Genomic DNA, 25858 nt, shown 5'->3' with positions numbered 1-25858 from the left:
TCAGGACTGAGGGGTATCTACGAGGTGATGGCCATGTATACAGGTAACAGGAAAAGTGGGCTACGTTATCCACATGTATGCACCTGAAGCCTCTCATGTTGAGGGAGGAAGCTCAGGCTTGCTGCTCTGAGGGTTTGCTGTAGATCTAACATATCAGGCTTCTCTGAGTCTCTGAGAGACGGTCCCTAAATCAGGTCAGGGACAAATCCTGTGTTTCCTATCTCTCTGGGTGTTTGTGGATTTGTCTGTATCCACGTGTATAAAATATGTTTTCAATGAGTCCTTCAGCCTTGAAAACTCTGTGCTTTTTCTAGGAAGAGACCTGTCTTGTCCCTCCCTGCCTGGTCCAGGAAAGGTTAGGATGTTCTGATATTTTCCTTGGTTATGGCTCCATCTTCTGAAAGGACTTGATCCAAAAGTTCTCCTGTTATTCCACTACCTGAGAGGTGACCATTGGGAGAAAAGCAGAGGGGTAGGGTGGGTGCCGAAGTTGGAAACAGTTTTCTGTACCAGTTAGGTGTATGCTAATGACACTAAAGTTAGTGATGAAGAATCACTTTTACTCTAAGCCACCTATTTTCAGATGCTTATAACTCCAAGGAATACAAATGAGTACAGGTTTACAAGTCTAACAGGGCAGGATTCTCAGACAATGGTGTTTTGTGAAATGTAGTATTATCCAGTCCTGTGAATCACGTCATATAGTAGGATCCGTGTTGAGGCATAAAATGTACATTTCGTAGAAGTCTGAGCAATGAATTATGTGTGTTTATAGATAAGGAATTGATTTCATCCCCAATTCTATGAAGAAAATGAATTTAAAATGATTCAAAGAGGCACCTAAAGGTTGGCTCCTCCCTCTCTCTCTCTGTCTGTCTCTGTCTCTCATCCAATTAGTTATTTACACTGTTGCCTTTCTCTCCGTTTTCCTGCATTATTTTAGACCGCATCACTTCCTGACAAATTTTATGAACTGTTTCATGTATACAGAAGATAATACAGAATACATGTAAGGTATATCTTAATAATATGTAAACCTGTGTACTCACCACCAAGCTTGAGAACTAGAACACGGCTAATGCCTTGGAAGCCCCCCTGTGCCCTTCCTGATTCATCCCCTCATTCCTTCCCAGAGGTAACCATGATCCTGAACTGGGATGATAATTCACATTTTTATACATTCACTGCAGAGGAATGTTCCCTTAAATAATGTTATTTCGTTTCCATTTTGGAGTTTATGTAAATCTAACTATACTAGATGTATTACTTGTCTTGCTCTTTCTCTACCCCCGCAATTTTGTGTTTGTGGTATTTATCCATGCTGATGTGTGCAACTGTAGTCATCATTATTCATTGCTCTATAGTTATCCATCATATGAAAATTCCACAATATGTCTATTTCCTGTTGATGGACATGTGGCTTGTTTCCAGCTTTATGCTTTTGCAAATTATTTTGCGATGAACTTTCTCATTCATATCCCACTGTGCCCTTATACAACAGCTTCTTTAGTTTCTCAGTTGAGAGCAATTCTCCGCACTTCCCCATCCGCCCCAGCCAGGGTGATATTTGATAACGTCTGGAAGCATTTTGGGTGACATAATTGAGGGTGTGCTACTGGCATCTAGTGGGTGGAGGCCAAGGATACTGCTAAACGTCCTACAATGCACAGGACAGTCCTCTACAACCCAGAATTATCTTTCCAACATGTCAGCAGTTGAGAAACCCTGATCTGCAGTATAGGCCTAGACATGAAATTTCTGGGTCTTAGGTTCTGTCCAAGTTCAGTTTACTAGGTAACACCAATTATCTTTCAAAACGGTTGTACTAGTTCATATTCCCGAGAGCAGAGGATGAGATTTCTATTTGCTCCACATTCTTGCCAACTCTTAGTATCATTACCTTCATTACTTCTTGCCTGAACTTTGCCCTAGACTCCTAACCTTCTCCTACCTCCCTGTCTTTCCCCACAGATACATGCTTCATATACTTGCTAAGTTAACCTTCCTAAAACCCGACTCTGGCCATGCCAAATTCCTGTAAGAAAAATTTGATGACTCTACTGCATACACAATAATCCTGGCATTTAAGACGCACACAAAAGGGCCCACTAGCTCTGTAGTGCTAGTAATACCAACTTATTAGGTGGTTTTCAAATAAGCCCTGCCTTTTCTCTGCCCTCTGCAGCATGTGTGTTGTTGAAGACTTACCCTTTCTTAAGTCTGTTCTACATTAATGTCTATGTCCGTTAATTCAGCCAGTTATTAATTCTTTTTAATTTACTGAGTATTTGTCTTTCTCTGTCTCACTCATTTCTCTTAACATAATACCCTCCAAGTTCATCCATGTTGCTGCCAATGGCAAAATTCTTTTTTTATGGCTGATTAGTATTTCTTTGTATATATACCTGACATCTTCTTTGTCCATTCACCTGTTGAAAGACACAGATTGCTTCCATACACTGGCAATTGTAAATGACACTGCTATGAACATTGGGATGCATGCATCTTTTTGAATTCGTGTTTTTGTGTTTTACAGATGGATGCCCAGCAGTGGAATTGTTGGGTCGTATGGTAGTTCTATTTTTAGTTTTCTGAAAAATATCCATACTGTTTTCCACAGTGGCTGCAACAGTTTACACTCCCGCGAAACTGTGTAGGATGGTTCCCTTTTCTCCACATCCTCGCCAAAATTTGTTACGTGTGTCCTTTTGTGAGGTGATGTCTCATTGTGGTTTTGGTTTGCATTTCCTTGATGATTAGTGATGTTGAACATGTATGCATGTGCCTGTTGGCCATCTGCATTTCCCCAGAGACAGCAGTGGAGACTTCATTCTTAAGGCTACAAGAAGCCATCAAGGGGCTCTACTTTGGGAAATAATTTGTGTTTTAGAAATGTCACTCTGAAAGCAATGTGAAGAAAGGATCAGAGAGGAGCAAGAATGGAGTGCTCATCGTAGCAGTGATTTATGTGAGAGATGCTGAAGTCCTAGACTAAGGTAGGGGTATTGAAAGCACATGAAGAAGTGTATAGAACTGAAAGTCAACAGTGATTGGCTATGGGTGATAACTGGATGTGGAGATACAGAAGGTGTTATAAGCGTAGAAGAATAAGTGGTGGTAGATGTATTGAGAACTTAGTATGCCTGAGTGGGAGCAGGAAAAGAAGGAAAAGAGGAGAAACGCCAGGGAATCGCTGGCAGTCCAGTGGTTCGGACTCGGCAGTGGCTGGGGACCAGGGTTCGATCCTGGGTTGGGGAACTAAGATCCCAGCAAGCTGCGCGGCACGGCCAGAAAAAAAAAATAGGGAGAACCCCAAAACAAATCAATAGTGACTGGAGGGAGAAACAGAAGAGGGAGAGTGCAGATGGGCAGAAAATAGAGAGGCCAAGGGATAGGAGGGCTCAGTGAGATAAAAGAAGACGTGTAGATAGAGTGGAAGAATGAGAGAGCAGCATGGCCAGGGGCTTGCGGTCCAACACTGGGATATTTTCCTTTTAGATGTGAGAGGTAGAGTAGTTTAGGGTGAAGAATAAACCAGAGTGTCTCTGTGAGAGGGGTTGGCTAGTATGTTGTAAAGACGTTCATTGGAAATGAGAGCGTCAAATTGTTGAGTGATTGATGTGGAAGTTGGAGTCATGTAGAAGGTGGTAGGATGGGGCAGAGAGCAGTGGATGGCTAGGGTCAGTGGATGATAGCGTGAGGGAGTTATAGAAGGTGGCAGAGCAGGATAGCTTAAACCTCAATGATAAATTTTATGACTGTAGGGACTGATAGATACGTTAACAATGAGAGCTGGAGATTTTAACCCACCACTCTTAGAACATGAACGTCCAAGCAAACAGAAATAAGCAGTGATATCAAAGGCCTAAGCAATAATACATTTGAGCTATTAGATACTATCAAACTTTATACCCAACAAGCAGAGAACATAAATTCTGCTGAGCATATTGACCGTTTACAGAAATAGACCTTACTAAGAAAAAGGAAGCCTCAATAAACTGCAAAGGATCACTGGCATGAAATCTAGGCTCTCTGAAGATAATGCTTAACGCAGTGGGTAATAACACAGAGATAGCTTTAAAACACCCAGATGTTTGGAAACAAAATAGCATACTACTAACTAATCCTTGGATTGGAGGAAATCAAGAAATATTCAGAACTGAATAACGGGAATATTCAGTATCCCTCAAAGTTTAAGATATATTTACCCTGGACCCACTAATACTACCACTAGGCGCTTCGCCTAGAGAACCCCATGCCCATGCAAAGCAGATGACAAGGCCAAGGATGCACAGAGCTGCATTGTTTGTAATTGTCCAGAACTGGACACAACCCAAATTCAAATACTAGTTGGGTAGGTATATGAAGTGATATATGCATCAGTGGAATGTCATACAGCAAAGAAAATGAACAATCTTGGCTACATACAAGTTAGATGAATCTTATGAATCAAGATATCAAGCCAGAAAAAGAAAAAGAACACACACACACAAGAAAACATTCTATAGGAGGCCATTTTTACAAAGTACAAAAACAGGCATGCATAAATAAATCACAAGAGCCTACAAAATACCTGGGTGTATGAGGGAAAAGCACAAGAGACTTTTGCACGGGGGCGGTGGTGGTCATGTTTGTTTTAACTCAAGTAGTAGTTATAATTTCCAGAATTGTTTTCTTGAATAATACCCCAGAACTGGTACAATCAGGAGGGTGGAAAGTGAAGAAGACATTGGACCACTCTGTTTCTGCTGAGAGCATCACAAATTTTGACTTTGAGACCACATTGCCTCCTTCTCCATCTATACAAAGTTGATGTCCCATGCCTTGCCTTTTGATACCCACAAAACTAGGAACTGTACCCTGGGACCTCTATTATTACTGCTGCAGGAGAAGCAACAGTTTCTGAGCCCATGCTCACTTAAGAGAAATCAGAAACCACAGAAGAAGCAGCACAGACTCCACCTTCCTGCTCCCACCAAGTCTCATGGGGGTTTATTATCTGCTTGCCAGAGGCTAAGCTATGTGTGGAATCCAGGCCATAAGGGCGGGAGTTCAGGAAATGTAGACTTGGTCTGCAACCTCGACCAAGCCTTACCTGCTGTGATTGGGATTGTAATGGAGTCAAGTGAGCTAACCTACGATATTTGCCACAGGATATAAAACTGGAAGTGGGGAAGCCAATTAGGAGGCTATTGGAGTAGTCCACCTGAGAGACGATGGGAGCTTGGACCAGAGTGACAAAAGCAAGGCGTTATAAAGTGGTTGGATTTATATTTTACTCAGAAAATAGGACTTGTCTATAAATTATGGCAGGGTTGAGGGAAAGACATAAAAGTGTGAAGATTAATACTTCCTTTCACTCCTGCCCCAGACATCCAGTTTTCTCTGCAAACCCTCAAGCCTGGTTCAGGAGTCCCTCTTATGTATATCACTGCACCATGTGTTTTGAAATTCCTTGGCTCATCATCTATATTTCTACTAAAGAGTTGTTTCCCTGGGGGCAGACCGTGTGTGTGGCTGTGCATGGCACAAGACCTGGCATATGTCTCTCTCTCAGTAAATACTGCTATCATGAGGAATGGAGGAATACCACATCACCTTGAGTTCACAAACTCAGTGACCTGGGGAATTCCTCTGTATTAAGGGGCCCTATGACTCCTTGCTTATTTCCAGTGTTGCCAGATGGGGCTACATCTTCTAGTGTGCATTGTGAACACATGTGGGTAGTCAGAAACTGGAATCCAACCCCAAGGGAGGGGCACGGGACTAAGGCTTACTCAAGTCAACACACATTATGTTCCGCTAAATTTCCCCTTTGCTCTCCATGGGAGTGATTGCCCTAAGCACACTTATCCCTCATTATAGTAAATCAGAAACACAAAAACATTCTGCATTTTGCCCTGGGCTCCGTTGTGAACAAGGCTGTATCCACATGAATATCTGAGACAAAGCTGCTGACAGAAAGGTATAAATGCTGAAGCTGCTCTAGGAACTACTTGAGAGTCTTAACTGAAAAGTAAAGGGGAAGGTAGTTTGATATGGACTAAGGGCTTTGAACAAAGTAATAGTTGAAACCATTTACATTCTGTGATGACAACGGAACACGAAATCCAGCCATTAGAAATTATAAGGTAAGGTGATAAGGTGGTTGTGTGTCACTCAGGGGTTTGACATCCGTACTGGGTAAGCCAGAAACTGCTTCTGGTCTCCCAAAGAAAAACTATGATGAACTATCAGTTGCTTCATACATTGCCACTTGTAAATTAAGAGGGTAAACTAGTACTTTTAAAGTGAATGTATTGTGATTCATTGAGCTTAGTAATTTGTATATTCCTTGGGGTTCTAAACGCTTCCTGGAGCCTGTGTGGGAAAGGGCCTTCTCTCATCTCCGGGATTCCAGGAGCTTCTGGCTGGGCAGACACATTTGGGACATATCTTAGGCACTGGCTCCCCATGGAGTGCCTTCTCCAACCCTTGTAGACACCTCCCACTGCCCCCAGTCAGGGTCACACAGCTCATTTCAGGAACTATGGATAATAAGGCCAGGCTGCTCCCATGACCCATGTTTCTTCTTCTAGTCGGCTTCAGTGATGCGTATTTTTGCTTCTCATTCGTGCTATTAAGTGGCCACAAAAAAATGGCCTCGTAACTCTAGAACAAGTAGATTTTCCATATTTTGAGCACTGATTGTATGATTGGCCATAATAATTTAGGTGCCTTCCATGAATTAACTCATTGCAGCCTCTAAAGAAGTCCTATTATTATCTTACTCTAGAGATGAGGAAACTGAGGCACAGAGAAGCTATGTAACTTGCTTAAGATTCCACGGCTAGTGGGTAGCACAGGTGAAATTCCAACCCAGGCAGTCTGGCTTCAGAGTCTAACCTCTGACATCTACTATATCATCTCCCCTCCTGGCTGGAAAATGGGAAGAATAATACCTACCTCACAGAGCTGAAGTGCGGATTAAATGATTATTATTCATCCTCTGGAGGAGGGTGGCCATTTTCTGATCAGTGGGATGGGGTAGAGAGTACATTTTGTCAGTTAAGGTCCACACATAATCCTCAAGGTGAAATAAGCGTTTCCATTTATTTTTCATAAATTCAAAGTGAAGTTCTGTATAAGCAAGTTGCCATAATAATGCATTTCAGTGTAAAGATGCTCTCTTAATATGTTTGCATTAAATGGAACACAAGAAAGGTCACTCTGACTTCATTTCCATAGCTCACTCCTAAATAGGATCTGCAGATCCAAACAGAAGCTTTTCCAGACCTAATAGCTCCCGGAATAGGTTTATGCACTTGAAATTCTTCCTTAGCCCAATCAAGGTGACACATAAAATTAACCGTCATAATTCCTATGGAGAATACTCACCCCTTTCATAGCCCATGAGATGACATACTTATAAGATGATGACCTTTCATGTATGACTAAGAAAATTTGAACAGCTCCTAGGTGTCAGGTTGCTCTAACAAATAGATTTGTTAGCAAATGTATTTTATTAATGAAGAATGAAATGGAGAATGTTTATAAAATAGTCGTTCATGGTAAGTCTGAGCAAAAGGTATTCTAAAGGCAAGCGTGTAGAGGCCCATCCCCTTGTCTTTATTTCTTCTGCTCCTGCCCAAGGTCAAGATTCATTATCTCTAACTTGGATCATTAATATAGCCTTCATTCTTTCTGATTTCCTGCACTTTCATTATGATGTGTCTAGGAGTGAATATCTGTTTTTTATCCTGCTGAGAATTCACTGGGCTTCTAGAATCTGTGGATTGGTGCATTTCATCTGCTCTGGAAAATTTCTGGCCATCATCTTCTTTCCCATTTCTCACTTCTGTCCTTCCAGGATTTAAATTAAATGTATATTAGACTTCTTCACTCTATTCATTGTGTCTCTTCTCCTACATGTTTTTCATATAATTCATTTCTCCAGGCAAAATTCTGGATGATTTCTTTGGTCTATCTTCGAATTCAGTAATTCTCTCTTGGGTTTATTTCTCTTCATCGCATTTATCATCATCTAATGATTATGTATAGCCTTCTGTTAAATGCATACTTTGAACCCTCAATCGTTATATTGTTTAGTCCTAGATGTCCTGTTTGATTCTTTTTCAAATTGGCTATGCCACTTTTTAGGATTTTCTGTTCCCTGAAAATATTTTAAAGCTTTTTAAAATTTTTTTGAACTATAGTAGGCCATAGTGACTATAGTCTGTGTCTCATAATTCGGATATCTGAAATATTTGTGAATTTGTTTTCATTGCCTAGTTTTTCTTTCAGCTGTCACTTACAATGTATTTTGTGGCTTATGTGTCCACTTATCTTTGACTATGTGCCAATATATTATTGAAAAATTATTTATCAGACTGATTTCAGGCATAGGAAGACAGAACCTTCCTGCAGAGAGCATTTTTACTTGCTGCTGCGAAAGGCCTGGGGTCACTACCTGTCCAAGACCACTTTAATCCAAGTTCAGGGCTTGAAGTTCCTTGGGTCACTCTGGTGATGGATATCTAGACTCCAATTCCATGCCAGGACTTGTTGCTTCTGGTTCACCATTATCCCAAAGGGGTAGTCACTTATTTTAGAGTGGCTGGAGGGCTTATCAGATCTACTCACTGGGGATGAGAACTTCAACTTTTCATCTCTTTTCCATGAGGCCACCAAAACCACAGCTCAGTGTCACAATTCTTTCTTCTGGATTTGCTAATGCCCTCAGGCAAAAGTGGCTTTGAGTGCTGGGCTTTCCTATTTGGGTTTTTGCTTTCCTCTAGATTTTAGCCTCAGAGTTTCTTAGCGCTTAATGAAGATAATTTCTTTTTCACACTTCACCCAGTATTTTTTACTTGTCCTCATTGGGATGGTGAGTGCAAATGACTTAGCCTGCCATGACTGGAAGCAGAGGTGTGCACCACCCTCCTAACTTCTCTCCTTGTCCCCAGTCTCTCTTTCTTCTAGTTCTTCCTCCAGAAAGTAACTGGTAGTTTCTTCCTGATGATGCCATTTTCCTGCACAAATCCTCCAAAAGCTTACTGTTGAATGTAAGATGGAATTCAAATTCCTTTGTTTGGACAATCAGATCTAAAACTCTCTTTCTGAGAAACTAGTATATAGCACAGGGAACTCTACTCAATACTCTGTGGTGACCTAAATGCTAAGGAAATCTAAAAAAGAGGTGATATACATATACATAAAAATGATTCACTTTGCTTTAAAGCAGAAACTAAAACAACATTGTAAAGCAACTATACTTCAATAAAAATTAACTTAAAGAAAAAATAGAGGGCTTCCCTGGTGGCGCAGTGTTTGAGAGTCCGCCTGCCGATGCAGGGGACTCGGGTCCGTGCCCCGGTCCGGGAAGATCCCACATGCCGTGGAGCAGCTATGCCCCTTAGCCATGGCCGCTGAGCCTGCGCATCCGGAGCCTGTGCTCTGCAGTGGGAGAGGCCACAACAGTGAGAGGCCTGCGTACCACAAAAAAAAAAAAAAAGAAAGAAAGAAAGCAAACAAAAAACAAAAATAGAATAGATGCAGATGAAAAATGGAGTATGTGGAATAGGTTATGGAGAGAAAGGTTGAAGAAGAAAAGTTCTCTGCCAGTCAATCAGAAGACTTTGGACTTTTTAAAGCAAGAAAATGATGTGATTTTATTTGGGTTTAGACATGGCACTTTGTGGGCAGTGTGGAAATTGGGTAGGTATCCTAAATAGAATGTTTGCATTTCCCCCAAATCTGTGTGTTGAAATCCTAAACCCCAAAATAACGGTATTAGAAGGTGGTGTCTCTGGGAGGTGGCTAGGTCATAAGGGTGGAGCCCTCATGAATGAGATTAGGGCCTTATTTAAGGGGGTCCAGAGAGATACTTTGACCCTTCCACCAGTGAGTACATAGTGGAAAGTTGCCACCTATGATCCAGGAAGTGGCCTTCACCAGACACCAAAGCTGCTGGTACCTTGATCTTGGACTCACCAGCTTCTAGGACTGTGAAAAATAACTGTTAGCTGTTTATAAGTAAAAAAATAAAATAAAATAAAATTCTCTTTCTTAGCTTCACATATTCACTGAGTAGTTATTTCCTGTGCACTGAATGTGCAGCCCTCACTAGGCCAGGTACTACCTATTCTTTTTCTTCTTACATGTTTTACCTCTTGCCTTACCTCCCAATCCACCTCATACTCTAGACAAACTGGAATACTCGCAGTCATGGGTCAGAGCTGGGTCAGAACACAGATGGGCTAACTCCTAGGTCAGTGCTATGTCCTCTACACCGTGATCCCATATTCAGGTTTAAGTGCATTCAATCTGGATATTGATGTACATTCTAATAAATGAACTAGACAAAAACTCAACAAGTATAAATTATACTGGCTTTTTCATATTCCTTGCTGCCTTCTCGGCTCTTTGTCATGTGAGTGTGGGACGTAAGCTCTGGAAGTAAATTCATTCTTGCCATCAAGTTTTTGGCCGTATCCATAGTCACAAGGATGCCTAGGAAAAAAACTTGAGGCTTGCTTTTCCTGTCAGTTGAGACACTGATTGAAGAATTTGATTCCAGGAATAGGAATAACCTGCTTTCAAACAAAACAATACCCACATGCCTGTGGCTGCCTGAAATAGCAGTCAAAGCTGAGTTTCACTAGAAAAACACACTTTTCTGGAAGTAGGCCAACCTGGAAATAGGGTTCTAGTTTCGCTCTTTGCCACTGTGTAACCTTGGGCCCATCGACCCTCCTTCTCTAGGCAGTCCCCACACCTCCTCGCCCATATACAATTCAGATGCTCAGACAAACTGAACTGAAATGGCCTTTTCATTTTTAACCAGCAAGCATTGTCTGTTCGAGGATGCCTGGGTGACCAGAGACAAGGGGTGCAGGATTAAGAGCAGCAGGGCTGGGCTCAACTGACCCACTGCTGTTGTGATGGTTCGTCATAGAGGGATCCCCCACCTAAGTAAGTGGGTTAGTTCTATGCGGATCTGCCCCGTAAGTGAGAAGAGAGCACTTACTGCAATAGAAGGAAAAAGAGGGGGAAAGGAGAGGGAAAACGAAGTTGTGAAGATGCTCTGCTGGTGAAGAGAAGGAAGGAAATTAAGAGACACAGTTTAAACACGTGTGATTCTAAAATCGTTTAAAAAAAAGACAGAAGAAGAAAGAGGGTGCTTGAGAAGAGGTCGAGGTGGGGTAAAGAGTTAAATTTTTAGCTGTACAAAACACTCAGCCACCCCAGAGAGTTCCATGCAAATAAAGCTGTGCAATATGCTGGGCACAAGCAGTCCCAACTATTTTCACCAAATACTGAAGGAAAGGGGAAGGGGGGGAATGTTTGTTTTGAATATTCTAGTTGACCAAGAGTGAACCTGAAATCCATTTTGATTTCAACACTTTTACATGGCATGCCTCACGAGGTCCAGCGCTGGTGAATATGACTGAGGTCTATCTGTCCATTGCCCATGTGGCTTATGTGCTCTGAAGAAGCCTCTTTCTGACCTTGCTTCATCAAGGTACCTGAGATGGGAAGGATGAAGGGTAGTGAATGAGTGGAAGCATCTCCTCTTTCTCTGAGATATTTCTACTCTATGTGGCAATGTTCAGGGTAGCGGAAAGAAGAGAAGCCCTCTAGCAAAAATGTAAGGCTTTTTTTTCCCCACATGCGGGGCCAGAATGCTGGAGCATTAGAGTGGCCTGCTCTCCGGGGGCTCACTGCCTTGAAGATCCGATACACTGACCGTTGCCTTCTTTTCCCCTTCAATGCTGTCAGCCAGGAACCCTCACTTCAACTGTGCATCCCTTAGCTATGGGAGGGGGGCTCCTGGAGCCCAATTTCGGTCCTGATGATGGGCCAGAACCGTGTCACAAAACGCACTGGTTGAACCTCCTCTATGCCTTCCAGAGGACAGGCAGTCTGGTTCACTGGAGGCCCGAGGGTCAGGGAATGACCACCAGTCAACTAGGTCCTGATTCCTCAAAGGTGTCCAGTATTTTCAAAACGCAGATTGAGCCTGGGTGGTCAAATTACTACTTTCACCACAAAAAGCAAACTCTTGGGCATACGCTGTTCCAAGTGAAAAGCACATTTTGCGTTTTTGCAGAGGGGAGGTGCAGGGCGGGGTGCCCCACGCCGCCGACCCCCGGCCCAGCTCTCCAGCTGCCAGGGAGCTGGAACTGCGGCTGACCCGGGAATGACTGCAGACGCCAGAAGGAGCAGAGGGCTGGGCGGCACACAGGCTGTGGTAGGAGGCGGGACCATGCATCTCGTTGAAAGGCTCCCGGCGCCTGCCTGATTGGCGAAGCTCGCTTGCCATCGGGGTGGGCGGAGCCAGTTGTGCGCCGGGCCTCAGGCCCGCCCAGCGGCCGCCAGAAGTGCGTCAGACCCATCGTTGTCTGCAGCGGCTGGGTTCGTGGTCGGGGTGCTGCGTGGAGTGAAGTTGCTGGGCTGCTGCTCTTCTTGCCCCTCCCTGGCTCAGGGCCGCTGGTCGACCCGCACCCTCCGCGCTCCCCTTGGCCTCGATGTTGTCACCTTACAGGCGGCTCTTTGCAGAAGCACGACCTCCTCGGCCCGCTCCTCTTGGTTATCCCGCGCCCCCCGTCGTCTATCGGCCTCCCGCTCTGCAGCGGTCTCCAGGGTTCTCGGACGGTCGGAGCTATGGCGTCCCGACATGCGGCGGGCCGCTGTGCGCCTACTCCTCATCAGGACCCGGCCCTTGGCGGGCGACGACCCCAATCCCAGGTGGAAATTCCACTTTGGCTTCTGACCTCTCCTCGCCTGATGTTCCTGACGTCGTTCTGGACTTCTTTGATTGGTGAGCGGGGTCGCCAGGCTGCCATGAGCTGGGCGGGCAGAGGGTGAGTGGGCGACCTCTTAGAAGGAGACGGCTGGAGCAGACGTGGGTCTGGGCTTTTGAACCGCTGCCCACGCGCGCTGCCTGCTGGCCAGTCCGTAGAGGAGTTGGTGGTGGGGCTGGGCACGTGCAGCTGCGATGGAGCCCCCTTGTTTCAGCCCCTGTGTTGCTGTGGTACCTAATAGCGCTGAAATGGCGGGGGTCGGGGAGCTACCGCCCCAGGGTCCACCCCTCCATCTCCAGGGACTGAGTTCTCCTCAGCCAGGTATACTGGCCCCTGTGTGTGTGTGCGCGGGGGGAGGGGGTGATGGTGCGGTGAGGGCTAAAGTTAGTATTCCGTGCTGAGTTGAAGGCTGGTAAAACTGGGAGGGCCTCGAACGGCCTAATCCCAGATTCCGCTCCCCACTCTGCTCCGCCAGATAGGGTCCTCTAGCAACGACCCTTCTTATTAAATGCACCGGATGCATTCCTGCTTCTTACCCCTGAATAGACCAGGGTTCAAACCCGTGTCCCCTCCATTGGCAGGCGGATTCTTTTTTTTTTGTTTTCGCTTCGCGGGCCTCTCACTGTTGTGGCCTCTCCCGTTGCGGAGCACAGGCTCCGGACGTGCAGGCTCAGCGGCCATGGCTCACGGACCCAGCCGCTCTGCGGCATGTGGGATCTCCCCGGACTTGGGCACAAAGCTGTGTCCCCTGCATCGGCAGGCGGACTCTCAACCACTGCGCCACCAGGGAAGCCCAGGACATTCTTGTAGGTCGCCATTGCCACAGTGCTGCCACAACATACTCATTACATTTTTATGCAAACAATCACACATTCACTTACCCATATTGTCACAAACAGGAATTAACTCACGTAGGCACGTCAAAACAAACATGCTCACACCTCCCAAGAAGCTCACAAGTTATCTCAAACTCAGAAAAAAGTACACTCACACACATACTTCCACACATTCTCTTATACGTGTATACTTACATTCACATATCACACAAAAACACACGTACACAATCATCACATAGGAATATGCTGACATGCACTCAGATGCTCACCAATTCACTCATACAGATGAGTACACACAAAATATTCACTTAAACATACAGACTCCTTCACAATAAGGCACTCTCAGCCGTGGAAAGGCTTGCATATACCCAGTAACGTACACTCACCTAGTAACAAGACGCTTTCACACATGAACTCCTAAGAACATGCTGATGAATTCCCTCATACATAAACACTCTCAGATGCACACATACACACACTGACACATTCACTGCACATAAACCTACCCAAGCAGAACTGACACATTCACTGCACATAAACCTACTCAAGCAGTCATTCAACCACATGAGCATGCTGACAGTTTCATGCACATAGAGACCTATATTCATTTCCCAACACACGCATTCACATTTCATGCACCTGAACATGCTCACGATCAGGACCCTACATATACACTTGCACATAAACATGATCACATTCGTCACGAAGCCCCAGCATTCACTCACATAAACTCACAAACATACTCCCATGCTCACATTCCACTCATACAGTGTACTCACACTTTAACAAGCTCACATAAATAAACACAATAAACCCTCACACCTACATGAATATGCTATCATTCATGAACATGCTCACACATTCACATGCACACACAAATGCTTTTTCAATAAATTCAAACATTTCAAATATAATCACACTTGAAGACGTGTAAAAGTTCATATACTCATGCTCTCAATGTGCATGCTCACCTATAGACACACAATTGCGTTAACACACGTAGTGTTGACTCATCCAAATGTACATACTGACTAAAAACTCAATACTACTCATTCACATTCACACCATATGCTCGCACGTTTACTCAGGTATGCTCACAACTTCACTCATTTCCACGAGCGTGGTCAGACATTGACTCCCTCACTTGAACATGCTCACAATTTCACTGATGTACATACTCAGAGCTGCTCATACAAACACACTGATACATTCACTCCATAAAAATGAGCTGACACCTTCACTCAGTCGCATACCATGATTACCGTTTCTCTCACAGGGATACCCAAAAATATACTCTCCAGTGCTCCCATTTAGCTACCCACATTAACATGCTCACCATCAGGAACATGCTCACGTACGCCCTTGCACACAAATATGCTCGTGCTCACCACAAAGCTCACGCATTCATTAATCCATACGCTCACATGAACTCAAGTCATGCGCTCACATTTCACCCACACAGTATACATGCATGAATATGAGCATAAAATACATTCATACACGCCCGTGAACATGCTTTCATCCAAGCATACAGTCACAAGGTAATGCATACACATGAACACCAAGAAACCTTTACTTGACCACTCAAATATTCTTCCGTGAGCATACTCCAAGACACGTACAAATTCACATAATCACTTTCAAAAATGTGCATCCTCACATATACGCACAGGATCACACACTGACTGACCAACATTAAGATGAGTATAGTTCACTTCTTGCAGTGAACATCCTGACGAGTTCCTCACATATGTAAACATGCATACATTTGCACTCACACACACACTTCCCTTCACTCACACAATCATGCCGACAACTCAGTGAGTCACAGCAGTATTACCACACATTCACACAGATGAATATGATGAAAAATTCATTCATACGCCATACATATTAGGTTTAGAGTTCCACAATCACACGTTCACTTTCAATTTTATGCAAATTCTCATTGTCTCAAACGGAAACATGCTTATACATTCACTTGCACAGAAATCTTGTTACAGTCACCAAGAATCTCACAAATTCTTACAACACATAAAACACTTTCCCTTACAACACACTTTCACACATGACCTTACTCAGATGTACTCCCACATAAACAAGATAAAAAAGAAACCCACCATATAGTCACTACACAGAAACATGCTAATGTGTCTGTACATGCTCACCATCCATACATACAATGAGTGCAATGAAACATCACTTGAAAAATGCTTGCTCACAATGAAGGGGCATGAGCAGGCTCACACATACACTTACACAGAGACATACATATATACACACACTCACACATTCATCACTCAGCAAAAAGTTTAAGCATTCAAGCATCGAAATATGCCCACCAAGTCACTCATATTTAAAGACGTGCATTCACACACGCGGACTGACACATTCAGTCACACAACGTGGTGACATTCACTCAGCCACATGACCATGCCCACATTCATTCACACAGAGGCTCCCACTGAGACATTCACTTACACATGCAGATTAACATTGAGAAGATCAGGATCATGCTTGTAAGAACCCTCACACAAAAACATGCTCACATCCACTATGAAACATAACAGTTTAAAACACACATATGTCAAATTTCAAATGCCATCCTAACACACTGTCACATGTATAAGTTTACACATTCATTCTCACGAGTGTACATGCTTACATATGTTCACACGCTCAAACATTCCCTCAGTCCTGTTAACATGCTGATAGTTCACTCACTCAAATGCACATACAAACTGGCTCACACACATACCCATACTAACATATGCACACTCAGATCCTCAAACATTCCCACAAAGTAGCTCGTACCACACTCGCATAAGCATAATCACATACTCACTTATACACACGAAAGGGATTACAAATTCCCTCACATTCTAGACACATTCATTGCATGTATATGCACACACTCACACATTCACTTTTCCACGCAAATTATCATTGTCACAAACACAGCATGCTTACAGACTCACTTGCTCAAGAACATACACTAAGAATCTCACCCATTCGCTCAGTTACATAAAATCACATTCACTCACACATGCTCTCAGAGTAGGTTATTCAAATATAGTTGTACGTTATCAAGATCACATGAAAACCACCTGCTCATACCCGCTAATATGCCAATAGGATTGCACATGCTAACAAATGGACGCGTAGAGATGGGAACACAAATATTCACTTTGTAAACACAAATTTACACTTAAGAACGCAATCACCCATGAGCCGGCTCACACTTAAACCGTCATAGAAGACATGCTTGCGTACATAAACATGCTCACACAGTCACTCACAAAACATACTCAAATACTCATTCAAATATGCCCACAAAGTTGCTCACATTCAAAGACATAGCAACATTCATGCATACCGACACATTCACTCCTTCGCACAAACCTACTCAAACGGTCACTCAATCACACGAGCGTACCCACAAATTCATTCACACGGGGACTCAAAGATATATACTAAGATGCTCCCACTAACACATTCACTTACACATGCACATTAATATTGTGAAAATCAGGAACATGCTCCCATGGACACTTACACATAAGTGTGCTCACTTCTAGGTGAAGGTCCAGTAGTCACTCACAGAAGAAAATACACTCACATGCACTTACACTCATGTTTGTATTTCACTCGCAGAAATACACTGAACGATTCAAGTCACGGTAATAAATTATACATATTCACTAACTCAGAGAAACATGATAACAGCTGTACACATGGTCACAAATTTAAACATACAGTTGAACACACAAACATGTCAGCATACACAGATGTACAGGTTCACATATTCACTCTAAAGAAGATAAATGCTCGCATAGAAGCGCGTGGTTACACATTCACTCACATTACCACTTGCATTCACTATGCAAATGCATATAGTGACAACTTACCCACATCCATACACATGGTAACTAACGTACATTCACACCCAAATCTTCATACTTTCACACACTCACAAAAAGTATCCCACACCTCACTCACTTTCATGAGCTGAATTACGTATTCATTCACTCATGAAAGTGATTACAAATTAACTCACTTGCAGATATGCTCATTGCAGTTATAAACACCCATTCACACATGCACATTATTATTGTCACTAAGAGTAACAAGCTCATATATTCACTTGCACACAAATATGGTCACACCAAGCTCACAAATTCACTCAATTACACTACTTAAGAATAGTTGCATTCACTCACTCACATGCTCACAAATTACTTTATTCAAATATATTCACTCATTTATGAGATCACTTGAAAAACAAACTCACTGACTGAGAACTCAGCATTACACTAACCTGCATTCACATGCTTATAAATTTATTTATACAGATGAGCACACATACATGTTCACTGTAAGTGTGCAGATTTACAGCCAGGAAATTACTCTTGCCCCTAAACCGTCTCACACATAGCCTGTTGCACACAGATATCCTGCCTTACATAGAGGTACACATTCACTCAGAAAGCACACCAAATATTCACAAACTCAAACTCAAAAATAGACTCACATTCAAAAACACATGCATTTACACTCACACACTGACACATTCACTCTTTCACACAAACATGCTCCAACGTGCATTCAATCAAACGACCATGCTCACACATTCTCTCGAACTGGGATACGAATATATATAGTCAGATGCTCCCACTCACACCTTCACTTACACATGTCATTCACAGTCTTAACCTCCAAAATGTGCTCACATGGATGCACGAACACAAACATGCTCACATCCACCTTGGAGCTCGAACATTTGCTCACAGAAGAAAATACACTCACATGTCCTTCCATGTACACACCCATAATTTACACGAATGCTCACACTACCTTAACTAGCTGAAAACAGTGAATCTGATACTTATTCCCTAACGTGCTAACATCCATACACATGGTCACAAATTAAAAGATGCACTTGAACACGCACAAACATGTACGTCAACACAAATATTGTCTCAGATTTACATGTTCATATATTCAGTGTTGTGAGTGGACCAGCTCAGATATACGCATACTTTCAAACATTCATTCACTAATATTAACATGCTTAAAATTCACTACTCAGACACGTGAAGTGACAAATTTACTTACACATATACACATATACACATATATACCCCTTCAGACACTCAGGCATTCATATACCTACCCAAAATTTCCCACATCACCCTTGTGAGCAAATGCACACATTCACTTATACACACAAGAGTGATTGCAAATTCGCACACATTCCAGACATGCTCATTGTGTGTATATGCACAGTCCTACACATTCATTTACTCATGCAAATTTTTGGTCATAAATATTAACATAGTCACAAATATAATTGCACACAAACATGCTCACACTGACTTAGAAGCTCACAAATTCACTCATTTCTATAAAAACCCTTACATTGACTCACACATATGGGCATGAATGACCTCATTCGAATATACAGCTGACCCTTGAACAACAAGAGTGTCACCTGTGTGGGTCCACTTATATGCGGATTTTTTTCAATAAATATACGGCTAGCCCTCTGTATCAATGGGTTCTGCTTTCACAGATTTAACCAGCTGCATATCACGTGCTATGTTTATGATCCACAGTCGGTTGAGTCCGCGAATGCAGACTACGGGGATAGAGAGGGCTGACTATGGGACTTGGACACTCTCAGATTTTGGTATCCTTGGTGGGTGCTGGAATGAGTCCCCCGTGAATAGTCTGCAACTACTGTAGTCACATATTAACAAGGTCACAAGAAAACATACTTGCTCATCCACTATACGTGAATATGCTAACATGATTCGCAGGCTTACAAGTTCATTTATACAGATGAGCATACAAAAGTGTTCACTTTAAGCGTGCCAACGTAGATGCAAGAGATCACTCTCACCCACGAACAGGCTCACCTACACACTGTCACAGACAGATGGGCTCACATACATACACTCACACATTCACTCACTGACAAAACACTTAAACACTCAGACATTCTCAAACTTGCCCACCAATTCACTCCCACTCACAGACACACATACATTTACACGTACATACTGACATTCACTCCTTCACACGAACGTGCTCAAACACTCAATCACATGACCATGCCAAGAGATTCATTCACACAGGGACACAAATGCATACATTCAGGAGCTCCCACTCACACATTCACGTACACATGCACATTTTCACTCTTAGAATCAGGAACATGTTCACATAGGTATTCACATACAAACACGCTCACATCCTCCATGAAGCGCAGAATATCCACTCAGAGAAGCAAATACACTCACATGCACTTCCACTCATGTTTATACAGGTTTCACTTACACAAATATACTCACCTGTGAACTAGCTCACCACAGTGAACCTGATACACGTTCACTTACTCATACAAACATGCTAACCCCCATGCACATGGCTGCAAATTCAAGGGTACGCTTGAACATACATTTACAGCAGTCCTCAGAGACTGAAATACTAGCACACTTTGAGATTACAAGGCCGCATATTTACTCTCACAAATGCACAAGCTCACGTACATGCTCACTTGTTCACTCACATTATCATGCTTACAGATAACTCACTCAAACACATATACTGGCAAATGTACTCACACATACTAACATACATTCACACTTGGTGGCTCACCGTTCACACACACACAGTAGCCCCACCTCATTCAGATTATCATCATCAATCATGCACTTAAAACATAAACATGGTTACAAGTTCACTCACACTCCAGGTACACTCATTTCATTTACACATGCACACACCCATTCCCTTACCCATATAAAATATCCTTGTCACCAACAGTAACATGCTTACATATTGAGTTGCACAGGAACATGCTCACAATCAGCAAGAAGCTCATGATTTCATTCCTTCACTTAAAAAACCATTACATGCATTCCCATATACATGCTCCCTTTTTCAAATATATTCACACATAAACAAGAACACACAAAAAACACATTTACCCCCAACTACTCAGAATTATGCTAATCTGCCTTCACGGGCTTACAAATTCATTCGTACAAGTGAACACACTTAAATATTAATTTTGAACACAAATTTGCACCTACGAAAACACTCTCACCCATGAACATGTTCACACTTATGTCACACAGAGATATGCTTACATACAGTCACATGTTTGCACACTCCCTAAACACACTCAGATTTGCCTACAAATTGAAGTTTAAAACACGTACGTTCACATGCATCCACTTACACTTTCACGGCTTCACATAAACATGCTGATATATTCAGTTAATTTCATGACCATACTCATAAGTTTACTCACATGGGGACCCGAATATAAACACTCAGATGCTTCCCAATGCTGTTACTCACACTTTCACTTGCACATGCACATTCTTGAAATCAGGAACATGCTTACGTATAGATGTACACACAGATATGCTCACATCCACCGTATAGCTCCAACATAAGCTCACAGAAGAAACTCGCTCATATGGACTCACATTCTCACATTCTCTCACATGAATATGCAGACACATTACCTAGCTCAGCAATGATCCGGACACATTCTCTCACTCACAGGAACATAGTAACATCAATATTGTCAATACAAAAGTATGCCATATGGAGTTTAAGGCATGGAAGGCTTTTTTCAGGACCATTGTAATAGGGGCCAGGGACTATTGCCATAGGGAAAATAAACTCAACTCCACATACAAGACAGACAGATGACAGTTTATGGCCAACAGGGAGGGTGAGGGAGTTAGTGAATGGCAGATTACTGAGAGGAACTTAGGTATTGTGTTGGTTAATTTTAGGTGTCTATTTGATTTGAGTAAAAGATGCCCAGATTGTTGGTGAAACATTTCTTGGTGTGTCTGTGAGCAAGATTCCGGAAGAGATTAGCATGTGAACTGGCAGACTTAGTCAAGAAAATTGCCTTCATCAATGCAAGTGGGCATTATCACAATCTCTTGAGGGCCTGAATAGAACAAAAAGGCAGTGGAAGGATGAGTTTTCTCTTTGCTTGAGCTGGGACATCCATATTATTCTGCTCTTAGACATCACTACTCCTAGTCTGGGACCTTTGGACTTGGACCAGGATTTGCAGCATCAGTCCCCTGATTTTTGGGCCTTCAATCTTGATCTGGGACTTTCCTGTTTGTCAGGCCTTCAGACTTAGAGTGGTTTATACCACTGGCGTTCTTGGTTTCCCAGCTTACAGACAGCAGATTGTAGGACTTCTCAGCCTCCATAATCTCATGAGCCAATTACTATAATAAATCTCCTCATCTATATCTATATCTATATCAACATCTATATCTCTATATAACAGAGAAATAGCATTAATATAAAGATATATCTATAAATATACAGATATTAGATATCTGACATAGCTATCTAGATATATATACCTACCATTGATATTGATCTGTAGATATAGATAGATAAGCTATCTGTATGCCTATCTGTTTCTTACTGGTCCTGTTTCTATGGAGAACCCTGACTAACACAAGGATGAAGGGAGGCTGGGGGGTGGAACTTGATTAGACCTCAAGAGGAGGGATGAAGAGCTTAGATACCAAGGAGGGGGGATTCTTGCTAAACTGGCCTAGGAGGATTTTTGCTAAAACTGGGCTTGGCAGGCCAAAGATAGGATCAAGCTTGAGGCCTAGTGAAGAAGAGGACTCAGAATGGCCTCAAGTTTGGTTAAGAAGGGAGTTACTGTGAGTTCCCCTTCTTGTGCAAGGCAAGAAGAGGCATTCTTTTTTCCTGTGAACAATATAAGTCCATTTCTCATTCAGTCACCTTTTGTTCATTAAGGAACAACTGAGCCATCTGCTGATGTTTGGTAGTAGAGGATATTTGCTGGATCATGCCAGCAATGAGGCATTTAATGAGGAGGGTTTCTAAGAAAAGGAAAAGAAAGATTAATGTTTGTAGTGGACTATTTGAAGCCAGCTTCTGAGTCCAGAAGGACAGCCCATTGAAGATGCTGGGCTTGAAGCATGTTTAGATGGTGGAGTGAGGATGGCAGTGGCAATCTGATGGATTTCCTAGTTTACAGTGGATGTTTTCTGATGGCCTAGACATCAGTTAGGTTTGGGTAAGATCATCCACAGTCATGATTATTTCGTGGAGCAGAGCATGGAAGATAAAGTGAATTTCCCGAGTGGCCCACACGGCAGCAGTTCCAGGCACGAGGATCATACATGATCTGCTGCAGGGAAGAGTCCTTTGAAGTTTACATCAAGTTGTCCAACTTCAGCTCACAGGGCTTCTTTAGATCCTGTGAAACAAAGCCCGTTAGAAGAAAACCTAAGGATCCAGTAAGAATCTGGGTGGTCAGCTTTGAGTTCTCTGCGATGTCAAATCAGGAGGGTTGGAGAAAAATTGGAAACATTAGTTTGAAGAGTTGTAGCCAGATGTTGAAGGAAATTGGAAGAATTGAGAATTTGGTAAGGACTGACAAAATGTGTGAGATAGCAGGAGCTAGTCCAATTCACATGTAGGTAACACAACCACGTAGTTTACAAAGAAGTGCAAATTAGCTGAAAGATAATGAACGGGACCAGAATCTCATCCCTCACAAGGGTGTGTTTTGTATTGAAATATAAAATTTCACTCAACCGTCACTTCCTTTTTTTTTTTTTTTTTTTTTTTTTTTTGCGGTACGTGGGCCTCTCCCTGTTGTGGCCTCTGCCGTTGCGGAGCACAGGCTCCGGGCCGCTCCGCGGCATGTGGGTTCCTCCTGGACCGGGGCACGAACCCATGTCCCCTGCATCGGCAGGCAGACTCTCAATCACTGCACCACCAGGGAAGCCCCGTCACCTCCCTTTTGATCAAAGATAATCAAAGTAAGATTATTCTTGCTTATAGAGTGTCTGGTCTTACTAGATTTGGCTTGCTTATTTGCACAATTGCAGCAAGAATGATAATTGACCACATAGGCCATTTTTAGTTTACTCTGCTGGAACTTTTCAGAAGGAGTCTCACTCCGATTGGACTTTTAAAAGCCTCTCAAAGCTAGGAATCCAAGCCCAAATCTCACCACCACAATTCCCCTGCGGTACCTATAGATCTGGGTAAATTAATCTCTTCTTGAAGGCCCCCAAAATATCCTAAGTTTCCTAGGCCTGCCAGGAGGTGACCTCTCCCACTCACCTATAAGGCTGAGAAAGCTGTAAACCAGGTTCCAGGCCCATTTTCCCAAGAAGACTTCGTAAGCATTGGCTCCATAAAGTCACCTTTAGTTCCTTAAAACTATCTGGTCATGTCTGATTATATATATTGTTCTCAACTATGATAGTCTGGGACTTCCCTGGTGGTCCAGTGGCTAAGACTCTGTGCTCTGAATGCAGGGGGCCCGGGTTTGATCCCTGGTCAGGGAACTAGATCCCACATGCCACAACTACGAGTTTGCATGCCACAACTAAGGATCCCACATGCCGCGACTAAAAGACCCCACATGCCACAGCTGAAGTTCCCGCATGCCGCAACGAAGATCCCTCGTGCCGCAACTAAGACCTGGTGCAGCCAAGTCAATCAATCCATCACTATTTTTAAAAACACTGTATTCTTTCAAAACATGATAGTCCACTCAGAGCTTTGGTCATATAGTCAAATCAATTATGTTCTGTTCCCAGGAGGAAGGATTCTTAGTGAACCTAAGCAGTTCATTGTATTACTGTGAAAATAAGAATACTTAGTAAGAATATTCAAATTCTAGAGTGATCAGGCAGGCAAAAAAAGATAAATACTTCATTTCTGCTTACAGAAGTATGATCTACTAAACTGTTATGAATTGTAGATAGCTGAAGTTAGAAAAGTAGGCAGTTCTTTATATCCAGAAAACAGAACATTAAAGCATCAGCAGTAGTGCAAGCAAAAGCCATAATCGTCCTTGACCAATTCATTCAGCCCTATGTAATTCTTGTTGTGCTTGATCTTGGGTTAGCCATCTCATGAACTTATCAGCTTCTCCAGGAGAATTCTGGAAATCCTGACTCAGGCCGGTGGTACGGTCTCAAAGTTATTTAAGCAATGCCATTAGGAGTTCTGTGCCTCAAGAGTACCTGGCATAGTCCTTTCTGTGGGACTCCAAGATAGTGCCATTTTGTTGACGATAATTACTGTGGCCTGTAGCTGATTGCAAGAGCTTTCAGGGAGGCATCAAACTAAAACAAGTGTGGATGACAAAAGAGTGAAAATGGCCATGGTAAAAGACGTGATGAAAGTTCATTATAAAAATGATGCAATTGCCAAGGACATTTGGTTGTTTCTGTGGCATACAACATTTTAAGACACTAACTGGCATGACAGCTGATAACATTATGCTGATGTTGTCTAATTCTAAGGCAAAGCAGCACCAAGATACGTCATGGACAGCAAGGGCACTGACATTTATAGGAATTAATACAACTTCTGAAGTATTTGTATTAATAACATTTTACACATAGAAATATAAACTAGAGAAGGTGAAGCATCTCTTCATATTTGGCAGTGCTTCCTGTGCAACTCAACTTATCAAATAAACCTACTTATTGTAACATCTCTCATTTACAAGGTGAAAGAACAAACTCTGGATTTTCCGCAGGCCCTCTGGGAAATATCAGTGTCAGTATGAGATCAAGCAGATTTCATTTAGGATTTGAATTTGGAAAGACCAAATATCACTAGTTGTTAGAAATGGCAAAAGATTTGTACACTTGGCTAAATAGAATCATGGGTCACTAAGAAACTATTTGGCCACCTATTTAACCAGAGTACTAACATAAGATTTCAAAAGTAAATATTGGAAGTAATGTGATTAAAAAGAGCCTTCTCTCTTTTAGAGGTAAGAAGACTCATTTATCTTACAAATAAAGGACATGATAAATCAACAAGAAGCACAGGAAATTATTCTGATAAGACACAGAATCTCTGCTTTCTATGGAGATTACTTAGAAGGTAAGGAAAAACCTATTATCATCTCTTATTAAGAGCAAACCTAAGAGGGTTTTGTCTTAGCAACTTTCAAATATACAATATAGTAGTATTAACTGTAGTCATCACGCTGTACATTACATCCCCATGACATTTATTTTATAACTAAGAGTTTGTACCTTTTTTATGGCCTCATAGCTGCGTTTCATTTTTTAATATATTTTTATTGAAGTGCAGTTGATTTACAATGTTACGTTAGTTTCTGGTGTACAGCAAAGGGATTCAGTTATATATATAAATATATATATACATATA

At 42.4% G+C, this 25858-nt stretch overlaps 1 protein-coding gene across 1 annotated transcript in view; it reads left to right on the top strand.

The window, feature by feature from the left end:
• Positions 1-12406: 12406 nt before the first annotated feature.
• The window catches only part of LOC308608756 (uncharacterized protein), a 59861-nt gene continuing 46409 nt past the window's right edge, over positions 12407-25858 (top strand). Inside the window, exon 1 of the mRNA XM_081222062.1 lies at positions 12407-12802. Within this exon, the coding sequence (XP_081078188.1) occupies positions 12646-12802 (157 nt within the window). The 5' untranslated portion in view covers positions 12407-12645. The remainder of the gene's footprint in view (positions 12803-25858) is intronic.

The sequence above is a fragment of the Mesoplodon bidens genome (assembly GCF_964165515.1).
Source record: "Mesoplodon bidens genome assembly, chromosome: X".
NCBI classification, from domain to species: Eukaryota; Metazoa; Chordata; class Mammalia; order Artiodactyla; family Ziphiidae; genus Mesoplodon; species Mesoplodon bidens.
This window is presented reverse-complemented; position numbering and strand designations above follow the sequence as displayed.